We start from the raw sequence: 18,229 nt of genomic DNA, 5'->3' as shown, positions 1-18,229 counted from the left end.
CACAAATATACAAACGAATTACAAATACACACACATGCACATAATCACAGTTCCTATCCTTCTGACCTGGTAGCCCTTTGGAGTGACATTGATGACCAGCTCAAAGTCCTCTCCCTTAGTGAAGGGCATCTCATCAACCCTCTCCTCCTTTTCCCAGGTGCCATTCCGGAAGGTGTTAAACACCACCACTTGTGTAGGCTCAAACCGGGGATTGAAGTGTAAGGCTTTTTCACAGTCTTCCTTCTCCCCATACTGTAGGTTGATGTTGAACCTGCAGAGGGCAACAATGAGCAAGGAAGTTTAATTACAGGTTCCTGTGAGTCACCAGATGAGATTCTCAGCTCTAACAGTCACGCTCCCTAAGTTCTCTCTGTATCTTAAATACAGGGCCTGGTTGGTATGAGCAGTTCTCAAAGTATACTAAAATACAGAACGTCCCTTACCCCCATATTGTTCATCACACTTCTAAATGAATGCACATAAGATGCCTCAAATCGGATTGTTCTGAATTCATTGGTAGGGAGATGGAACTTGTAATGTCAACAATGCACGGATGTGTATATCTGGATGATCTACCGAAAATGGGGTATCATCCTGTTAAACATGCAAGCAAAAAACATCAGAGCAAGAGGGAACCAGGCTGCTGAAACACTCATTCTAAATCAACAGCGAGTCACAACTGACTTCAGTGTGTGGCATCAATTAAACATGTGGAATGTGCTCAGCCTCAGCTAGGAGGGTGGAACATGGAGGCTCCTGTAGGATGCTTGAGCAAGGAAACACAAGCACATCCTTTGTGGAAGTATAAATGATTGACTGAACAAGGACGTGCCATTTGCCTAATACACATTTCCTCAATTCCTCCATCCTTGCGTCCTTTCCTTGCATTCTCCAATGGGTGAAGCTAAGCGAGGACAGGATGCAAGGAAGCAAAAATAAGCAATTGGAATGAGCCCTGTGTCTTAGCCCCAGTCTGCACTCAATTGCCAGTAGATGGTTCCTAACCTGCTGATGTCATCATCAATCTTTCCCCGGAAGTACAGATACATCCCCTTCCTCACACCGCCGTAGATGGGCCCAACATGTGGGATTGTCTGCACAACACAAACACTGGGATTAATACAGAGCAGTTTGTCACTTCACTTCAACTGGATTACTGGTTCAATGGGGGCTTCCAATTTTAATACAAAAAACTAGCACGCCCTGTGATTCACAGTGACTAAGGTTGCCAATCTGTTGGTTGGATGGAGAGATGGAAGGGTGTCAGTGCATAATAATACAGAGGGACTGAACTGTGTGTATTTGTGTGTGAGAGACCAGCATACTTACATTAACCACAATATTTCCTAGACTTAGTTGTTCTGGTGTGCCCTCTTGTCCTCCCTGGAACACAAACTCAGTTAGTGGTGGTTTGGGGAACACAAAATGATGCACCTCTAAATCAATTCAAATGTATTTCAAATGTAAATACAAATTCTTAAATGTGAATACATATGGCGAAAGGCAAGTGCAAATGCTCTCATGTAAGAATGGGTGTTATATGAGACACATTCTAAGAAGATCTGTTGAGTGCCTGAACTCAAATGCATACATTAAATGTAGAATGCACTCTGCTCCAACTCACCTCAATGATGTTAACAATCTGCACTGAGACATCCCCAAAGACCCTTATGACAGCCACTTTCTCTAATGGGATGCGGTGTTTGAAGAAGTAAAAGTCATTACCGTTCACTTTCACCTGAAGGAACCAGGCAGAATGAAAGGGAGTCAAGAAAGGCTGTGATTTATAATTTCTATAAACGATTCTGTAAATGATCTATCAATTGAATATCATGGCCGATTCCGGCAAATGGGATTACATTAATCTGCAAAAAGCAAGTATTACATGTATGCACATTATACACACAAATGCAAATGCTAACACATCAACACAAACACACTCTCACATGCAGTGCACATATATACAAAAAGTACAAATGCACATATGCTTGCCAGCACATAGTTCCTGTCTTTCTGACCTGGTAGCCCTCTGAGGTGATGATGTAGAGGACCACAAAGTCCTCTCCTGTATGGAAGGGCATCTCAGTGGGCCTCTCCTCATTTTCCCAGCCGCCATTCTTGAAGGTGTTGAACACCACCACACTGGAATCGAACTGGGGGTTGAAGTGGAAGATGTTGTCATAGCCTTCAGGCTCCACACTATGCAGGTTTAAGCTGAACCTGCCGGGTGCGACAGAGAAAAAGGAAGATTTAATTAGTTTTTGTTGAGTCGCCAGCTAAGATACTACAATTTACCTGTTGGTAACAAGAGTTTCTGGTACATTATTACAATACAGGATGCACAATGCCACAGTAGTGTTCCTTGTCACACATTTTTGGATCTTCGACATCGCGTTCATATTCCCGTCTCAAAATAGTGCCTCAGCCCAGTTGCATGCAGTATTGTTCATGGCCAGCTCCTCACCTGTTGGCATTGTTGGGAACTGTTCCCTTGAAGTAAATAGACATTCCCGGCCTCAAACCGCCATAGATAGGTCCCACATCAGAGATACTCTGCACAACACAGAAACCTGGATTAATACAGAGCAGCTTGTCTGTCGCAGTGGTTCACAACACCTGGTGCTGGAGAACTGTAGGGTCTACTGGGTTTTGCTGCCAATCATCATGTAATCTATCAAACACTATATCCAACTGATGACACAGTTAACTCATCCTATCAGGTTTAGTGGGTCTAATGGAATAAATTTAAAAAAAAAATTAGTAACCATACAGCTCACAAGGACCAGGGTTGTGAATCCATCGGCCCATTACAACATAGTACAGATGGAGATGTGTAGGTAATGTAGTGGCACAGTCAGTGTGTAGAGAGAGAGTGAGAAAATGTGTGTGTGTATGCATGCAAGAAGACAGGCCAGCATACTCACACGAAGCACCACCTTCTCTTCTGGCTTCTTCTCCACTTCTTCTGGTTCATGCTGAAACACAAACCCAAATAGGAGTGGGCATGTGAACATGAAACAATGTACCTCTTAATCCAAACATATCTACAACTTCTTAAATGCAAACACAAATGCAAAAATTCAAATGCAAATGCCTAAATGTAAACACAACTGCTTGAATGTAAATACAAACACCACAAAAATAAAATGCAGTCTTAATTGTCTTAATTACAAAAATGTGCGCAGTGGAAGATGAACATTTCTTAAATGCTTAAATTCCTCCCCTCCACCTCACCTGTTTCATGTCGATGGTCTCCATGGAGACATCCCCAGCGATGTTTATGCCACTCACAAGCTCCATGGGCATGCGGTGCAGGAACAGATAGAACTTTTCACCATTTACATACACCTGCGGAAGCCGAACAGGACAGCAGGGAGTCAAAAAAGATGATGATTCAACATTTCTGTTAATGTTACTTTTCTCTTCTGAAGCATTCAGACCGTCAATGGAATATCTTGCCCTCCTCCAATAAACAGGATTATTATTTGTCTGCAGTAAGGAGACATTAAGTGAATGCAAACATGCACACACACACACACACACACACACACACAAGGCATACATATGTATAAATAAAGAGTTATATACACAGTTCCTGTCTTTCTGACCTGGAAGCCCTGTGATGTGACAAGGATGATGATCTCAAACTCCTCCCCTGGAGTAAAGGGCATCTTGAAGACTCTCTCTTCCTGTTCCCAGCTACCATTCCGGAAGGTGTTGAACACCACCACCTCACAGGGCGTGAACCGGGGGTTGAAGTGTAAGGCTTTGTTACAGTCTTCTGTTTGCCCAAACTGCAGGTTGATGGCAAAACTGTATAGGGTGACAGAGAGCAAATAGGTTTTATTACAGCTTCGAGTCACCAGCAAAGATACACACCTTTTACAATACTCCTTCAATCCTCTCTACTTCTTTGCTAGTGTTGGTTTCAGGTTGGTGTAGCTGTAGTGAGCTGTCCATCACCAACTTGTTTCAACCGGTTTAAAAATTTTGATCCCCAAAACAACAAAATGACTGGGTGAAATCAGGAAGTCACATATGATAGTTCCACGCATTTGTAGTCATGTTCTCTTGCCTGGACTACTCCAACTCCCTCCTTGCTGGCCTCGCTGTCTCCGCCATTAGGACTCTGCAGTTCGTCCAGAACGCTGTTGCTCAACTGACCTACAATCTCCCCAGGCTCAGCCATGTCACTCTCCTTCTCAGCTCCCTCCACTGGCTACCTGTATTAGCTCACATTAAATTCACACTCATGGCCCTAGCCTACTGGGCAGCTAGACAAACTGCTCTGTTTTCTATTACATCTTTAAAAGATCATCAGACCCTAAACACCAGTCGGACCCCAGACCATTCTGTTACCTTTGTGCATATGTCCCCTCCCCCCTGTGTGCCTGACTCCTCCTCCTTGTGGGCCAGACCCCTCCCTCCCGTGTGCCTGACCCCACCTCCCATGCATTTTCCATATGCAAATAATTACTTCATAAATCAGCAACCACGGAGGACTGTGCTGTAATGTTTGAAGAATAAGCTCCCTAAAAATCCTGACACTCTGATGGAGGTTTGCTGTATGGAAAGTGAAAAACTATCATCGACACTACATATAATAGCAAGTTATTTCAAGAATATGAGGAATAATTTCATATATCAAAATGTCTAGGATGATTTGTGAATCATGATGATTTTGCTAAACTAATTCTACAGCGCAGTTACTACAAGGAGTACATAATTTGTATGACAAACCAGAGACCTGGTGCTTGTGCAATCTTGTTCATTCCCAGTATCCATTGCATCAGAGGCCAGTCATGAAGTCATACAATCAACCTCCACTCTCGCCCATTGACAATAGCGACGTCTCGTCGTCCATTTATATACTGTCAATGACTAGAATGCCTTCTGAGGGCAACATTACATGTTATCAATCAGGACAAGGAGTAGGTGGAAGAAGTGCAAGTCTGATCTCCCATCAAGACATAAATATATTAGGTTAGGGCAAATGACCCATTTTTATGTTTTGTTAAATGAGGGACATCAGTGAAATTTAAATGACAAACATTTGAAAACAACTGAAATTAAGATTGCCTTCCCCCAAACCCCTTTCTCTTGGACAGAACTGAATAATATCAACCATCTTGACGTGTTATTGAATTTATTTTTTACTTTTTTTAAGTGAGTGAAATAGAGAGCAATGGAAAGTATTTGGTGAACGGTAACCACAACACTAAAATCTACAAGGAGCTAATGCTGCCACTTGGGCATATGAGGCTGCTGTCCAGACATGTTGAATAAAGGCCCCGCCTCCTTCTTTTTTTGATTGGGCGTCTGATAGAACCAGTCACAAGTACTACTGCCTTCAGAAGACATTCTGATTTCTGATTTATGTAAAACTCCAATGCAGTGCATTCCTAATGTCCTCTCCTTTTGAGTTACACAGAGCCTCCTTCATTCCCTGCAAGCAGGGGCTCCTCACCTGTTGGTCTGTTCGGGAAGCGTGCCCTGGAAGTACAAAGCTATCCCCGTCCTCAAACAACGGTGGATGGGGCCCACATGTGGAATTTTCTGCAAAAGCAAAAACTGTGGTTAATACAATGCAGTTTGTGTGTAGCAGTTAGTCATAACCCTGGTGCTGGAGAGCTGTAGGGTTAGCTGGGTTTCAATGTCAGTCATCACGCAATAGACCAATCCATTGAACCTGCTATTTACAGTTAAATCTCTCCTCACGTGATTTATTGGGTCTAAAGGGGGTTATGATTTTAAGTCAAAAACAAGAACCGGCATTTGTAGCAGCTCACAAGAATAAGAATGCTGGTGGAGAGATGGAAGAGTGTCTGTAATGTAGCAACGTAGTCAGTGTGGAAAAACACAGGCACTGAGATGCGAGTGAGAAATTGCATGTATGTGTCTGTATAATTGTGCATGTGTGTGTGTGTGTCAGTGTGTGTGTGTGTGTGTGTGCGCGCACGTGTGTCTGTGTGTGTGTGTGTGTGTGCGCGTGTGTCTGTGTGCGTGTGTGTGTGTGTGTATGCTTAAGTCTGTCTGTCTGTGTATGATGGGTACTGCAAGGTTTTAGCTAGAAAGAAAATTAATAACTGGTGCAGGAATCAAACCCGGTCCTGAGCGTGGGGTTTACGTACAACTTCCCTGGCCAATTTGATTTCCCCATCTGAGGGGGAGAGCTTCTGCTGTTTATGTTTATGGTTAGGTTTAGTTCAGTTTTGTTTCTCTTTTTCTTTTCATTTTTTAATGAGACCAAGTCAGTCCGAACTTTCCGTGCAAGTGCTATTTGGTTTTACACCGGTGTGATAAAAAAAAAAACAGAAAAATCTCAAAGGTGCCTGCAAGTGCTTTGGTGGCTTTGTGGCGTGTTTACGGGCATGAAGATAACTCAAAAGCGGCCGTTTACATCTTCGGGCCTCACCGGGTCTCATCTTGTCCCCGGGACTCCTCTAAATGAGGCAAACTCAACAAAACGCCACCAAGGGTTTTGAAAACCCTTTCGCATTAGCTTGCCATTACACCTGTCTTCCACACCCCCCATGTGCATTTCCCTGAGCTTATAAAGAAATCACACGGGCATAGCCCCACTCCCAGGACCACCTGGTTCCCATCACTTGAAACCAGCAACCAATCATGAAAGAACTGGAAAGATCATAGGTGTGTGTGTGTGCGCCCGCAAATGTCTCATGTGATGTGCATGTGTGCGTGCGTGTGTCTGTCTTTTGTGTGTGTACGTGTGTGGACACCAGCGTACTCACATTAATGACTAGCCTTCCGAAATCTGGAAGTCCCTCCTGCTCTTCTTCGTCTACTTCTCCCTGAAACACAAACTAATTTAGGGGTGGCTGGGGGAACACAAAACAATGCACCTTTTCATTCAAACACATCTGCAAATGCTTACATGCATAGTCAAAAGTCAACAAGGAAATACAAATACTAAAATACAAATACCAATACCTAAACGCAAACACAAAACTAATACATATAATCTGTACTGTGTAAAACATAATATGACAGGATGATTGAATTGCCAAAAAAAATTAACGGCTTAATTTAAATGCAGAATGCAGGCTGCTCCTCCTCACCCCAATTGTGTCGACCGTCTGCACAGAGATGTCCCCAATGAGCTTCACGGCGCTCACGTGATCCACTGGCATGCGATGCTCAAAGAAGTAGAACTGACGACCGTTTATGGCCACCTACAGGAGCCGGAGAGGAGGGCCAGGAATCAAGAAAGGCTAATATTCAAAATACCTCTTCAAGTTGTTTTTATTTCTGACAAAACAGTAAAGAGGATTAAATGTATGACATTTGAATACAAAAGTGACATCAAAGGACACAATAATGACATGAGAACTTGGAGGTTCATTTTGGATTTAGATAGCAGTGCTGCCTCCAAGCAGTGCTTGTTTGTTTGTAAGCCAGTTTAACTGTACAGACTGAACACATAGTCCAGAGTTTCCACTACATTATTATGTTGTGCATCTACTACATTAAAGTCGGTAGTTACAATAGGTGTCGGCTGTGCTCTTAGATCTTAAAAAAGGTGGTAGATGTTACAAAATTGCTGTTGGGTGTTCCTGCCACCAGCCACCTGTTGCCATCACACACACACACACACACACACACTTCATGTCTTTCCAACCTGGTAGCCCTTTGGTGTGATAATGTAGATCAGCTCAAAGTTCTGATCCTTTTTGAAGGGTATATCATAGACCCTCTCCTCTTTTTCCCACTGGTCATTCCGGTAGGTGTTGAACACCACCACATTGGAATCGAATCGGGGGTTGAAGTGCAAGGCAATGTCACTGCCTTCCAGTTCCCCATACTGCAGGTTGATGGCAAAGCTGGGCAAAAGAGAGCAATAAGCTTTTATTACAGGATGCACTAAATCAGTGGTAACCAACTGATGGAAACGTGCACCTGGAGATCTTCCATCCTGAAGGTTTTCACACCAACCCTGACAAAGCCCACCGCATTTAACAGCTAGAGGACTTGTTTAGTTACTGATTAGTATAGTCGGGTGTGCCAAATTAAGGTTGAAATGAAGACCTACATGATGGTAGATCTCCAGGAACAGGGTTGGTTACCAATGACTCAGGGCCTCGGCTTCTTTCCCGGAAGTACCCACCATGGTCAGGAAGGGGCATCTCACCTGTCAATCTGTTGTGGAATGGTTCCCCGGAAGAACATAAACATTCCGGTCCTCAAACCACCATAGACGGGCCCAACATGTGGGATTTTCTGCACAACACAAACACAGGGATTAAGCAGTTTGTTTGTAATCGTGGTTCATAACCCTGGTGCTGGAGAGCTGTACCGTCTGCTGGGTTTCAGTGTCAATCAGCACTTAATTGGTCAATCAAAAAAAGCAGCTGAACTCACTGACAGCTGACCTCTTCTACTTACCTCGATCTAAATGTTTGACAATCTTAAAGCAAAAACAAAAACCAGCACAGATTGTGGCTCACAAGGACCAGGGTTTAAATCTATCTGTCAGTTGCAACTGAAGTCAGATGGAGGGGTGTGAGTAATGTAGTAACACAGTCAGTGTGTATAAACACAGAGGGTCTGAAATGTTTGTGTCAGAAATTGAAAGTAAGAGAGTGAGGGAGAGAGAGAGCAAGAGAGAGGGAGAACATGTGTATGCATGTGAATAGCTGTGAGATTGTGTGCGTGTATTTGTGAGTAGAGAGAGGCCAGCATACTTACGGAAACAACTATCCTTCCTATACCTGCAAGCGCATGTCCTCGCTGAAACACAAACTCAGTTAGGGGTGGGAGAGGAACACAAAACAATACATCTACAAGTCCAATCATGTCTACAATGCCTAAATGGAACTATGAATTCAAAGTGAATTCAAATGCCAGAATGCAAATACTAATGCAAAAAAAATTTTTTTAATGGTTTACTGTGTCAGACACACATAAAAGGATCAATGTCAAAAGGGAAATTCCTAAATTTAAATGTAGGATGCTTGCTGCTCGTTCTCACCCGGATCAGGTGGAGGGACTCCATGGAGACGTCCCCATCAATTTCCAGTGCATTCACATGTTCCACCGGCATGCGGTGCCTGAACAAGTGTAATGGACGACCGTTTACGATCACCTGCAGGAGCCAGAGAGGTAGGTAGGTTGGTTATGAAGAGAGGTTGCTGGTCAAGATTTCTGATTTTTCCAAAAAATGTTGTTTGTCAACACCATACTCTACTCGCGTAAATTAGATTCGATTCTGTAGTAAGGAGGCATTACATGCATGCACACAATACACATGCACAGAGTTCTTATCTTTCTGACCTGGTAGCCCAGTTGCGTGGCAATGATGACCATCTCAAAGTCCTTTCCCTTACAGAAGGGCATTCGATGAACCCTCTCCTCTTGTTCCCAGCTGCCATTTCTGAAGCTGTTGAACACCACCACTTCTTCGGGATCGAACCGGGGGTTGAAGTGTAAGGCCTTGTCACATCCTGGCAGCTGCCCATACTGCAGGTTGATGTGTAAACTGTGGGGGTCAGCAGAGAGCAAGGAGGTCTTATTACAGGTTCTACTAAAGCCGCGTTTCCATCAAAAGTACCCGGAACTTTTAGTCCCAGGAACTACTTTTCAAGGAACTAAAAGGTTCCTTCAGCCCATTGTTGTCTGCGTTTCCACCGCGGTCTAAAGTCCCGCGAAGGTTAGGCAAATTAGCCCACTGACGTATGAAAAAGCGACGTTGTCGTTGGTCCATCTGTCCTATGATTTCTTCTGTGACTCCACACTACCCCCAAAGTAGCCTACATTATTTTCTAATAACCGGGACAGCACGGAGGGGTTTATTCCACTTATATACAACGGGTTACCAACAATGACTATATATGGTTACTTTTGTATTTATTGATTTTTATCAATTTAATCACCTGAAATTGAAATATTCTTCCGCAGCCGTTTGGGCATATTTTACCGTTGTCAAGCAAAACTGTCGTTGGTAGTTGAACTTGGACCGTTGTTATGCAACAAATAGGATATAACAGGCCAAATAGTCAGATTGTAACTGTTTTATATATCCTCTCAAACACATTCATTATGTTTTTATGCGAACATTCACTTTCATGACTTGACATCCGAGGCGACAGAATGCATTCACATTCCACAAATAACTGGCAACAACAGCAGAAAACATGCACACGTTGTAAACAATTTGCTGTTGAATTGATTACTTTTTCATCGTCAATTCCATATAGGCTAATCGCAAAATGACAAGAATAGAACGAAAACTCGGACTTGAAAATTTAAATTAGCAGTGGTACAGCCACCGTTTGCTTTCCTTCAAAGTTACTGCTAGCCGAGCAGCGAAGTGTGCCCTCCAGATGCGAACCATGCACCATAAATTAGTCCATAGTCTTCCTGGTCTTTTTGTGGAATTGAAGAATGGCAGAGTAAAATTACGGCAGTCTGAAAAAGCAAAAGGGACAATTACTAGAATTAACCTGTTATTTTACCCTGACAAAAAGTGCGGAAGGTGATTTCCAGTTTGCTTTTACTGTATCACCAATGTAAATTACGCATAACTACCGCATACCTCACATAACTGTATCAAATGTTTTGAGTCAATTACAACGGGCTAACAAAGAAAATCCGGAAGAAAATATTCAGCAACCGAATTAAACCATTTGAATGTTTTGGTACGTAATATGCTGTCCCAGCACGAATGCTTAGCATTTTATAAAACGAATACTAAAGCAAGAAAAGAACAGAAGAGCACACGTTATAATTCCAAGACGTTGGCAGGCTATAACCACAAAAGTAGGCGCCGCATAACATACAAGTTTGATTTCAAGTTATTATGAAAATAAATCGGTTTGCGGCTGCAGATTTTTAAAAATGGCGGTTGAAATTAAACACTGCAAGTAGTCGACCAACCAGAAATTTTCAGCGCTTGCGCCCCACCCCAAAGGTTCTGGTACTTTTGGAAAGTACTACCCCCCGAGCAGGGACTTTTTTGGGGGTAAAATAAAGCCCCTGGAATTTAATTTAGACTCTAGTTCCTGCGGTCGAAACGCACTGAGTTCCTCAAAAGGTTCCTAGTTTCGGGGTAAAGTTCCTGCAGTGGAAACGCGGCTTAGGTGACCCAATCAGATGCTGTGCTCTCACAGTCGTCCTGAGGGACATATTTCCGGTTCCATATAGCCTCAGTCATTACTCCACCGCTATACTGTGTCTCAGCCCCAATCCATGCAGTACCCTCCATTGGCCCTGCAGTAACCTCCTCACCTTTTGATCTGTTCGGGAACCTTTCCTCGGAAGTACATGTATATCCCTGTTCTCAAACAGCCCTGGATGGTCCCCACAAATGGAATTCTCTGCACAACACAAACACTAGGATTAATTTCAAAACAACCTGTCTGTTGCAGTGGTTCGTGGTAATTGGAGGATGCAGGGATGTGAATAATGTAGTAATGCAGTCAGCATGTAAAAACAGTGGGAATCAGAGAGAGACAAAAATAATGAGCATATTCACATACTATATAGGTGTTTGGTGAGAGGCCGGCACACTTACACTAATCGTCATCCTTCCCAGACCTGGGTGTCTCAGTATGCCTAGTTTTCCAGCCTAAAAGACAAACATTAGGTGTGGATCAAGGACCGCAAAACAGTTCACCTCTTGAATCAAACATGTCTAATAAATGGATAAATGCAAATACAAATATCTAAAACCAAATACAAATGCTTAAATGTAAAAAATACATGCTGTGGAAGACACTACGAAAGAGGATCTATTAAAAGTCTACTAAAACGCAAATGCTTAAATTTAAATGTAGAATGCACACTGCTTCCCCTCACCTCAGTTATGTTGATGGTCTGAATGGTGACGTTGTCATAGATGCTTATGGCAGTCACATGCTCCAACGGCATGCGGTGCATGAAGACATGGACCAAACGACCGTTTACGTTCACCTGCAGGAATCGGAGAGGATGGCACGGAGTCAAGAAAGGCTGATGTTGAAAATTTCCATTAATCCGTTATTTTTCTCTCCAAAGCATTTAATGTGTCAATTGTATATAACGCACTAGTCCAGTAAACAAGATAGAATGTCTCTGAAGTAAGAAGGAATTAGATGGAATGCACACAATACACACAAATACAAATACAGACACCAAGATACAAATGCGAAAAACATGCACACGTACAATACACATACAGTGAGCTCTAATGTTTGGGACAAAGGCCTAGTTTTTCTTTATTTGGCTCTGTACTCATGTAACATTTTAGATTTGTAATCAAACAATTTACATGTGGTTAAAGTGAACATTCTCAGCTTCTATTTAAGGGTATTTTTTTATACACTTTGATATTGTCATGTAGAAATTACAGCACTTTTTACACATTTGGAGTACAAAGCTAAAGCATGAAAAATATGTCAAACATTATGAAGCTCACAGTACATACAACAAAAAGTACATGTACACATATGCTTGCAAGCACATAGTTCCTGTCTTTCTGACCTGGAAGCCTTGTGCAATGACTAAGAAGACTATCTCAAAGTCCTCTCCTTTACGGAAGGGCATCTCAGTGGACTTCTCGTGATTCTCCCATTTGCCATTCCGATAGGTGTTGAACACCACCACTTTGGTATCGAATAGGGGCTTGACGTGTAAAGCAATGTCACTTTCATTCGATTGTCCTAATTGCAGGTTGATGCTGAACCTGCAGGGGGCAACAGATAGCAAGGAGTCTTTATCACAGATTCCACTGAGTCATGAGAAAAAGTACTCAGCTCTTACAGTCCTTCTCCGTTCTTCAATCCTGTCTGCTTCTCAAGTACAGACAAATCTATTAGGTTTAGTAAAGTACAGAACGTCCCTTACCACAGTACTATCTTTCATCATGCCCCTGACTGTATTTTAGGAAGATCAATAAATTTGGAGTGTTTCATGCCTCAGCTCCATTCCCTGCAGAGCTCTCCTTTGCCTCCTTACCTCTTGAAATTTCGGGGAACGGTTCCCCGGAGGTACAGAGCCATGCCCATCCTCAAACCGCCGTAGATGGGCCCCACGTGTGGGATTTTCTGCACAAGACATACACTGGGATTAATACAGAGCAGTTTCTCTGATGCAGTGGTTCATCATCCTGGTGTTGGAGAGCTGTAGGATCTGTGGGGGGTTCACTGTCAATCACAGCTTAATTGCTCAATCAATTAAAGCAGCTGATCACAGAGTAATGTCACATCACCTGCTTTGTTGGGTCTAAAGGTATTGACTATTTTATGGCAAAAACAAAAACAGCAGACCCTGCAGCTCACAAAGACCATGGTCTGTTGGTCTTCAATGGCATACAGATTTAGAGAGTAAGTAATGTAGTAGCATAATCAGTGAGTAAGAACACAGAAGGACTGGGCTGTAGATGTGTGTGCGTGGTGATAGACCAGACTACTCACAGTAACGACCATCTTTCCAAGACTTGGATGACCCTCCAAGGCTCCTTGGACTCCCTGAAACACAAACCCAGTCAGAGGTGGATGAGGGATCACCAAAAGAATGCACGTCCTCATCCAATCACGTCTAACAAATCTCTAAAAGCAATAACAAATTCCTAGATGCAAATATAAATGCCTGACAATGTAAGTATGTGTGCTGTATGATGTTAAGGCAGGATGCATTAAACGCGTAAAAGCAAATGGCTAAATTTAAATGTAGAATGCACGCTGCTCCTCCTCACATTAATCATGTGGACAGTCTGCATGGATACGTCCCCACCGATGTTCAGAGCACTCACGAGGAACACCGGCACGCGGTGTTTGAACAAGTAAAATGGACGACCATTCACCACCACCTGCAGGAATCAGAGAGGAAGTCAAGGAGTCAAGAAAGGTTGAAATTCAAAACTTCTTTTCATTTTCTTTTTTTCCCTCCAAAACATTCAGACTGTAATTTGAATGTTATGCTCTATTTCAGCATATGAGATTATACCCTTTGCTAGTAAGGAGGCCTTATATGTATGCGCACAGTACACACACTAAATGCAAACACAACCAAATGTACACGTACGTGCAATGTTCACTTGTACAATGAGACCACAGGTACACACACATACACCGTTCCTGTCCTTCTGACCTGGTATCCCACTGTGGTGACGATGATGACCACCTCAAAGCTCTTCCCCTTACGGAAGGGCATCTGATTGACCCTCTCCTCATTTTCCCATTTGCCATCCTGGAAGGTGTTGAACACCACCACCTCAGAGGGCGTGAACCGAGGGTTGAAATGTAAGCTTATGACAGATCCTGGCATCTGCCCCCACTGAAGGTTGATGTTGAACCTGACGGGTTTGGGGGTGACAAAGAACCAGGAAGATTAATCTGATCCCTTAGCGTAAAGCCACACAATCTCCAACAAAATCACCTGCCATCGCTCTGGCCTCCCACAATTAGCTGCTTGTGGGTGTATTTGCTATTCTATATCCAGTGCAGAGTAAATTTTTTACACTTGGGATAGGAGAGTGAGGTTTTGGTGAACTGAATAATTTTTGGAGATATAGTGGGCTGTCAATCGCCGACTTGTTTTAGCCTACAAAGTAATTTTGCTCCGTGTAGAACAAGAAAATGATTTTGTGAAATCAAGAGTCACTGAGATCTTATAATTCTTCCAACCAACTTTGATTCCATGAAGCCTGATTCATTCTATCTCCACACAACAGTATTTGAGCCCCATTCCCTGTTGTAACTTCCATGGCTCCTCACCCGTTGATGTCATTTGGAACCATCCCCTGGAAGTACAGATATGTCCCAACCACCAAGCCTCCAAAGATAGGCTCCACGTGTGGGATTTTCTGCACAACACAAACACAGGGATTAAGCGGTTTCTCTTTAATCGTGGTTCATAACCCTGGTGCTGCAGAGCCGTTGGGTCTTGCGGGGGTTCACTGCACTTAATTGGTCAATCAAAAAAAGCAGCTGAACTCACTGACAGCTGACCTCTTCAACTTACTTTGATCTAAAGGTGTGGCAATCTTAAAGCAAAAACAAAAACCAGCACACATTGTGGCTCACAAAGACCAGGGTTTAAATCTATCTGTCAGTTGCAAGTGAAGTCAGGTGGAGGGCTGTGATCAATGTAGTAACACAGTCAGTGTGTATAAACACAGAGGGTCTGAACTGTCTATCAGCACTGAATTGACCAATCGATTAAAGCAGTGACTCAGACATTTAAGTGTCATCGCCTGGTTTATTGGGTCTAAACCAGCACACCCTGCGGCTCACAAGGATCAGAGTTGTAAAAACTTTCCTTTTTTTTCCCAACAGAATCCAGATGGAGAGATGGAGGGCATGGGTAATGTAGTAGCACAGTCAGAGTGTTAAAACCACAGAGTGACTGAGATGTGCGTGTGTGTGTGGTGTGTGTGGGGGAGTGAGTGAGAAAAAGAAAGAGACAAGGAATGTGTGTGTGTGTGTGTGTGTGTGTGTGTGTCTGGAGTCCAGTGTACTTACTGGAACTAAAATCGTTCGTAGGCCTCGATACCACGCCATACCTCCTTTCCCTCCCTGAAACACAAAGTCTGTTAGGGGTGGGTAGGGCAACACAAAACAATCTACACCTAATCTTGTCTTATCCACAAACCCCTGAATAAAAACACAAAGGCACAAATACAAATACAAATACAAATGCTTAAAATAACCAAATGATTAATGGTAAAAAAAAATAAAATGTCTGCTGTTTGAGAAATCTGGTAAAGGCTTCAACATAAACTCCTAAATTGAAATGTTGAATGAACACTTTGCCTCCTGACCCCGATGATGTCGACAGTATCCATGGAGACATCCCCTTCGATTCTGATAACGTTCACATGCTGCAATGGTACGCGGTGGTGGTACGTGTAGAATGGACAGCCGTTTACATACACCTGCAGGAACCAAAGACGAAGACAGTTATTCAGTATTTCTGTTATTTATTTATTTGTCAAAAGCATTAATTCTCTCTGTGGAATATCATGCCAACACATTCCAATAAATTATATTATATTCCTCTGGAGTAAGAAGCTATTACATATATACACACACACAAAACAGACAAATGTGAGTACACACACATACACACACACACAATGCACGCATAAATATTAAAAGTAAAAAGTAAAGACAAATACATGTGTAGACGCACGCACCACACACACACACACACACACACAGTCGATGTCTATCTTACCCGGTAGGCCTTTTTGTCAACATAGAAGAGAACCTCAAAGCTCTCCCCCTTACAGAAGGGCATGCGATGGACTATCTCCTCCCTCTGCCACTTCCTCCTTGTTAGAGTGTTGAACACCACCATTGGGTCGTACTTGAACCGAGGGTTGAAGTGCATGGCTTTGACACAGCCTCTCTGCTGAGAATACTGCAGGTTGATGCTGAAACTGCAGGGGGAGACAGAGAGCAAGGTGACTTTATCAAGGATTCCCTTAGAGTGAAAATGTCAACATATGAAGCTCTGGAAATTGTCTTTAGTCTTTCAGACCTTGCTGCTTCATACAATGGGAGATTCTGGTAATTGACAGGAGTGACTGGTGCATTATTACAGTCCAAACATCTCTTTTCACAGTATTGTTTTTCATCAAGCCCCTAAGTTAATTTTCAGAAGATTAATCATTTTGTTGTTGCTTCATTGGAAGGGAGCCAGAATTTGTAATGCTAAGAATATGGAGATTAGCATCTTGTTGATCTATAGAATGTGTCGATTCTTCCTCTGAAATCTCAAAGAAAATACAAGCAGAGAAAGAGGCTGCTTATTGATCGATTAACAGTTTTTCACAGCTGACTTCTTCCAAATTCATTGACTCAATTTATGTGAGCATTTTTTTGGAGATACTTTTAAACTCGATGCCTCTTTGTTGCGTCCCTCCGCCTCAGGTGGGGGCGCTGGCCGTTTGGACACATGCGTGTGTCTTGTTACAGGTAATTGAGAGCACCTGTGGCGGTGCCCTTTTAAGAAGCCTGGAGTCGGCTTCTCAAGAGATGGGAGCTTTTTCTCCTCACCTCTCGACCACGGCCGGGTCTTCATTTTATCTTGTGTTTTGCAGCTATTTTAGTATCTTTTATGGGTAGTTGAATAAAGTTATTGGTTGTTTTTTTGGAAAGCCTTGGTTTTGGCTTTGTTGTGTTTGCGAGGGCTTGAGAGCAACCGTAACACTCTTCATCTAAAGTTAATTTCCAACCAGAGAAATCCCATACTGTACAACAGAGAAGAAAGAAGACTGATCAACAAAAACTGGCAAATGCTGATGGGGAAAATATGGGGTGTGAGAGATGTTAGATACAGGTGTGTTGAAATTTAGAGCAACTCTGAGCCTTGTTTTGACCAGCGGTTTAATTATATTCAATCTAAAAATAAAAAAAGAGAAAGAAATAAATATTGTTGCCAATAACGTTCAATGCAGTTAAACACTGACCACAGAGTCATGCAGTGAGAGAACTGCACTGGCGATGAGTGAGCGTGGTTTCATGAACTGCACAATTCGTTGGGCCTATATTATGCTGTAACTAACTGACTTGTCTTAACCAATGAAAGGATTGTGCATCCCATTGCAGAACATAATGATCTGGTAAACTCAGGGAGTTGCTGAAAGTATAATAGTTCAGCCTGTTGTTCCCCAAAAATGCATTCATTTGTCTAACACAAAATAGTCTTCCATGCAGGGCCCTCAATGGCCAGTAGGGGTCTCCTTACTTCTCGACTCTTTGGTTCACAGTCCCCCGGAAGTACAGATACATTCCCTCTCTCAAACCACCATAGATTGTCCCTGTGTACGAGTCTTCATTCTGCGCCACACAAACATTGGGATTAATACAGGGCAGTTGGTCTGTTGCAGAGGTTCATAATCCTGGTGCTGGAAAACTGCAGGGTCTGCTGGGTTTTCTGTAAATCAGAACTTAATTGAACAATCATTTAAAGCAGACCATCGCAAAGTTGACTCATTGTGTGTCACAGTGTGTATCTGTGTGTGTGTGTGTGAGTTTGAGTGAGTGTGCGTGTGTGATGAGAGGCATACTCACAGGAACCAAAATCCTTCCTTGAGTAAGATACCCCTGCAGGCCTCCTTCTCCTCCCTGAAAAATAAACTCAGTTAGAGAGTGAAGAAAAACAGCGCAATACACCTCCAAATCCAATCAAATCTAGAAATGTCAAATACAAATGCTTACACGCAGAAACAAAAGTGTAAAAGCAAATGCAAATGCCAAAATACTTAAATGTAAAAAATGAGCCGTGT

At 42.7% G+C, this 18,229-nt stretch overlaps 1 protein-coding gene across 1 annotated transcript in view; it reads right to left on the bottom strand.

The window, feature by feature from the left end:
• LOC118210154 overlaps positions 1–18,229 on the bottom strand; it is a 158,747-nt gene that overhangs the window by 46,778 nt on the left and 93,740 nt on the right. Inside the window, exons 38-39 of the mRNA XM_035386094.1 lie at positions 1,006–1,094; positions 67–271 (exon numbers count right to left, since the gene is read on the bottom strand). Of these exons, the coding sequence (XP_035241985.1) occupies positions 67–271; positions 1,006–1,094 (294 nt within the window). The remainder of the gene's footprint in view (positions 1–66; positions 272–1,005; positions 1,095–18,229) is intronic.

This window comes from Anguilla anguilla, chromosome 12, assembly GCF_013347855.1.
Source record: "Anguilla anguilla isolate fAngAng1 chromosome 12, fAngAng1.pri, whole genome shotgun sequence".
Classification (NCBI taxonomy): Eukaryota; Metazoa; Chordata; class Actinopteri; order Anguilliformes; family Anguillidae; genus Anguilla; species Anguilla anguilla.
This window is presented reverse-complemented; position numbering and strand designations above follow the sequence as displayed.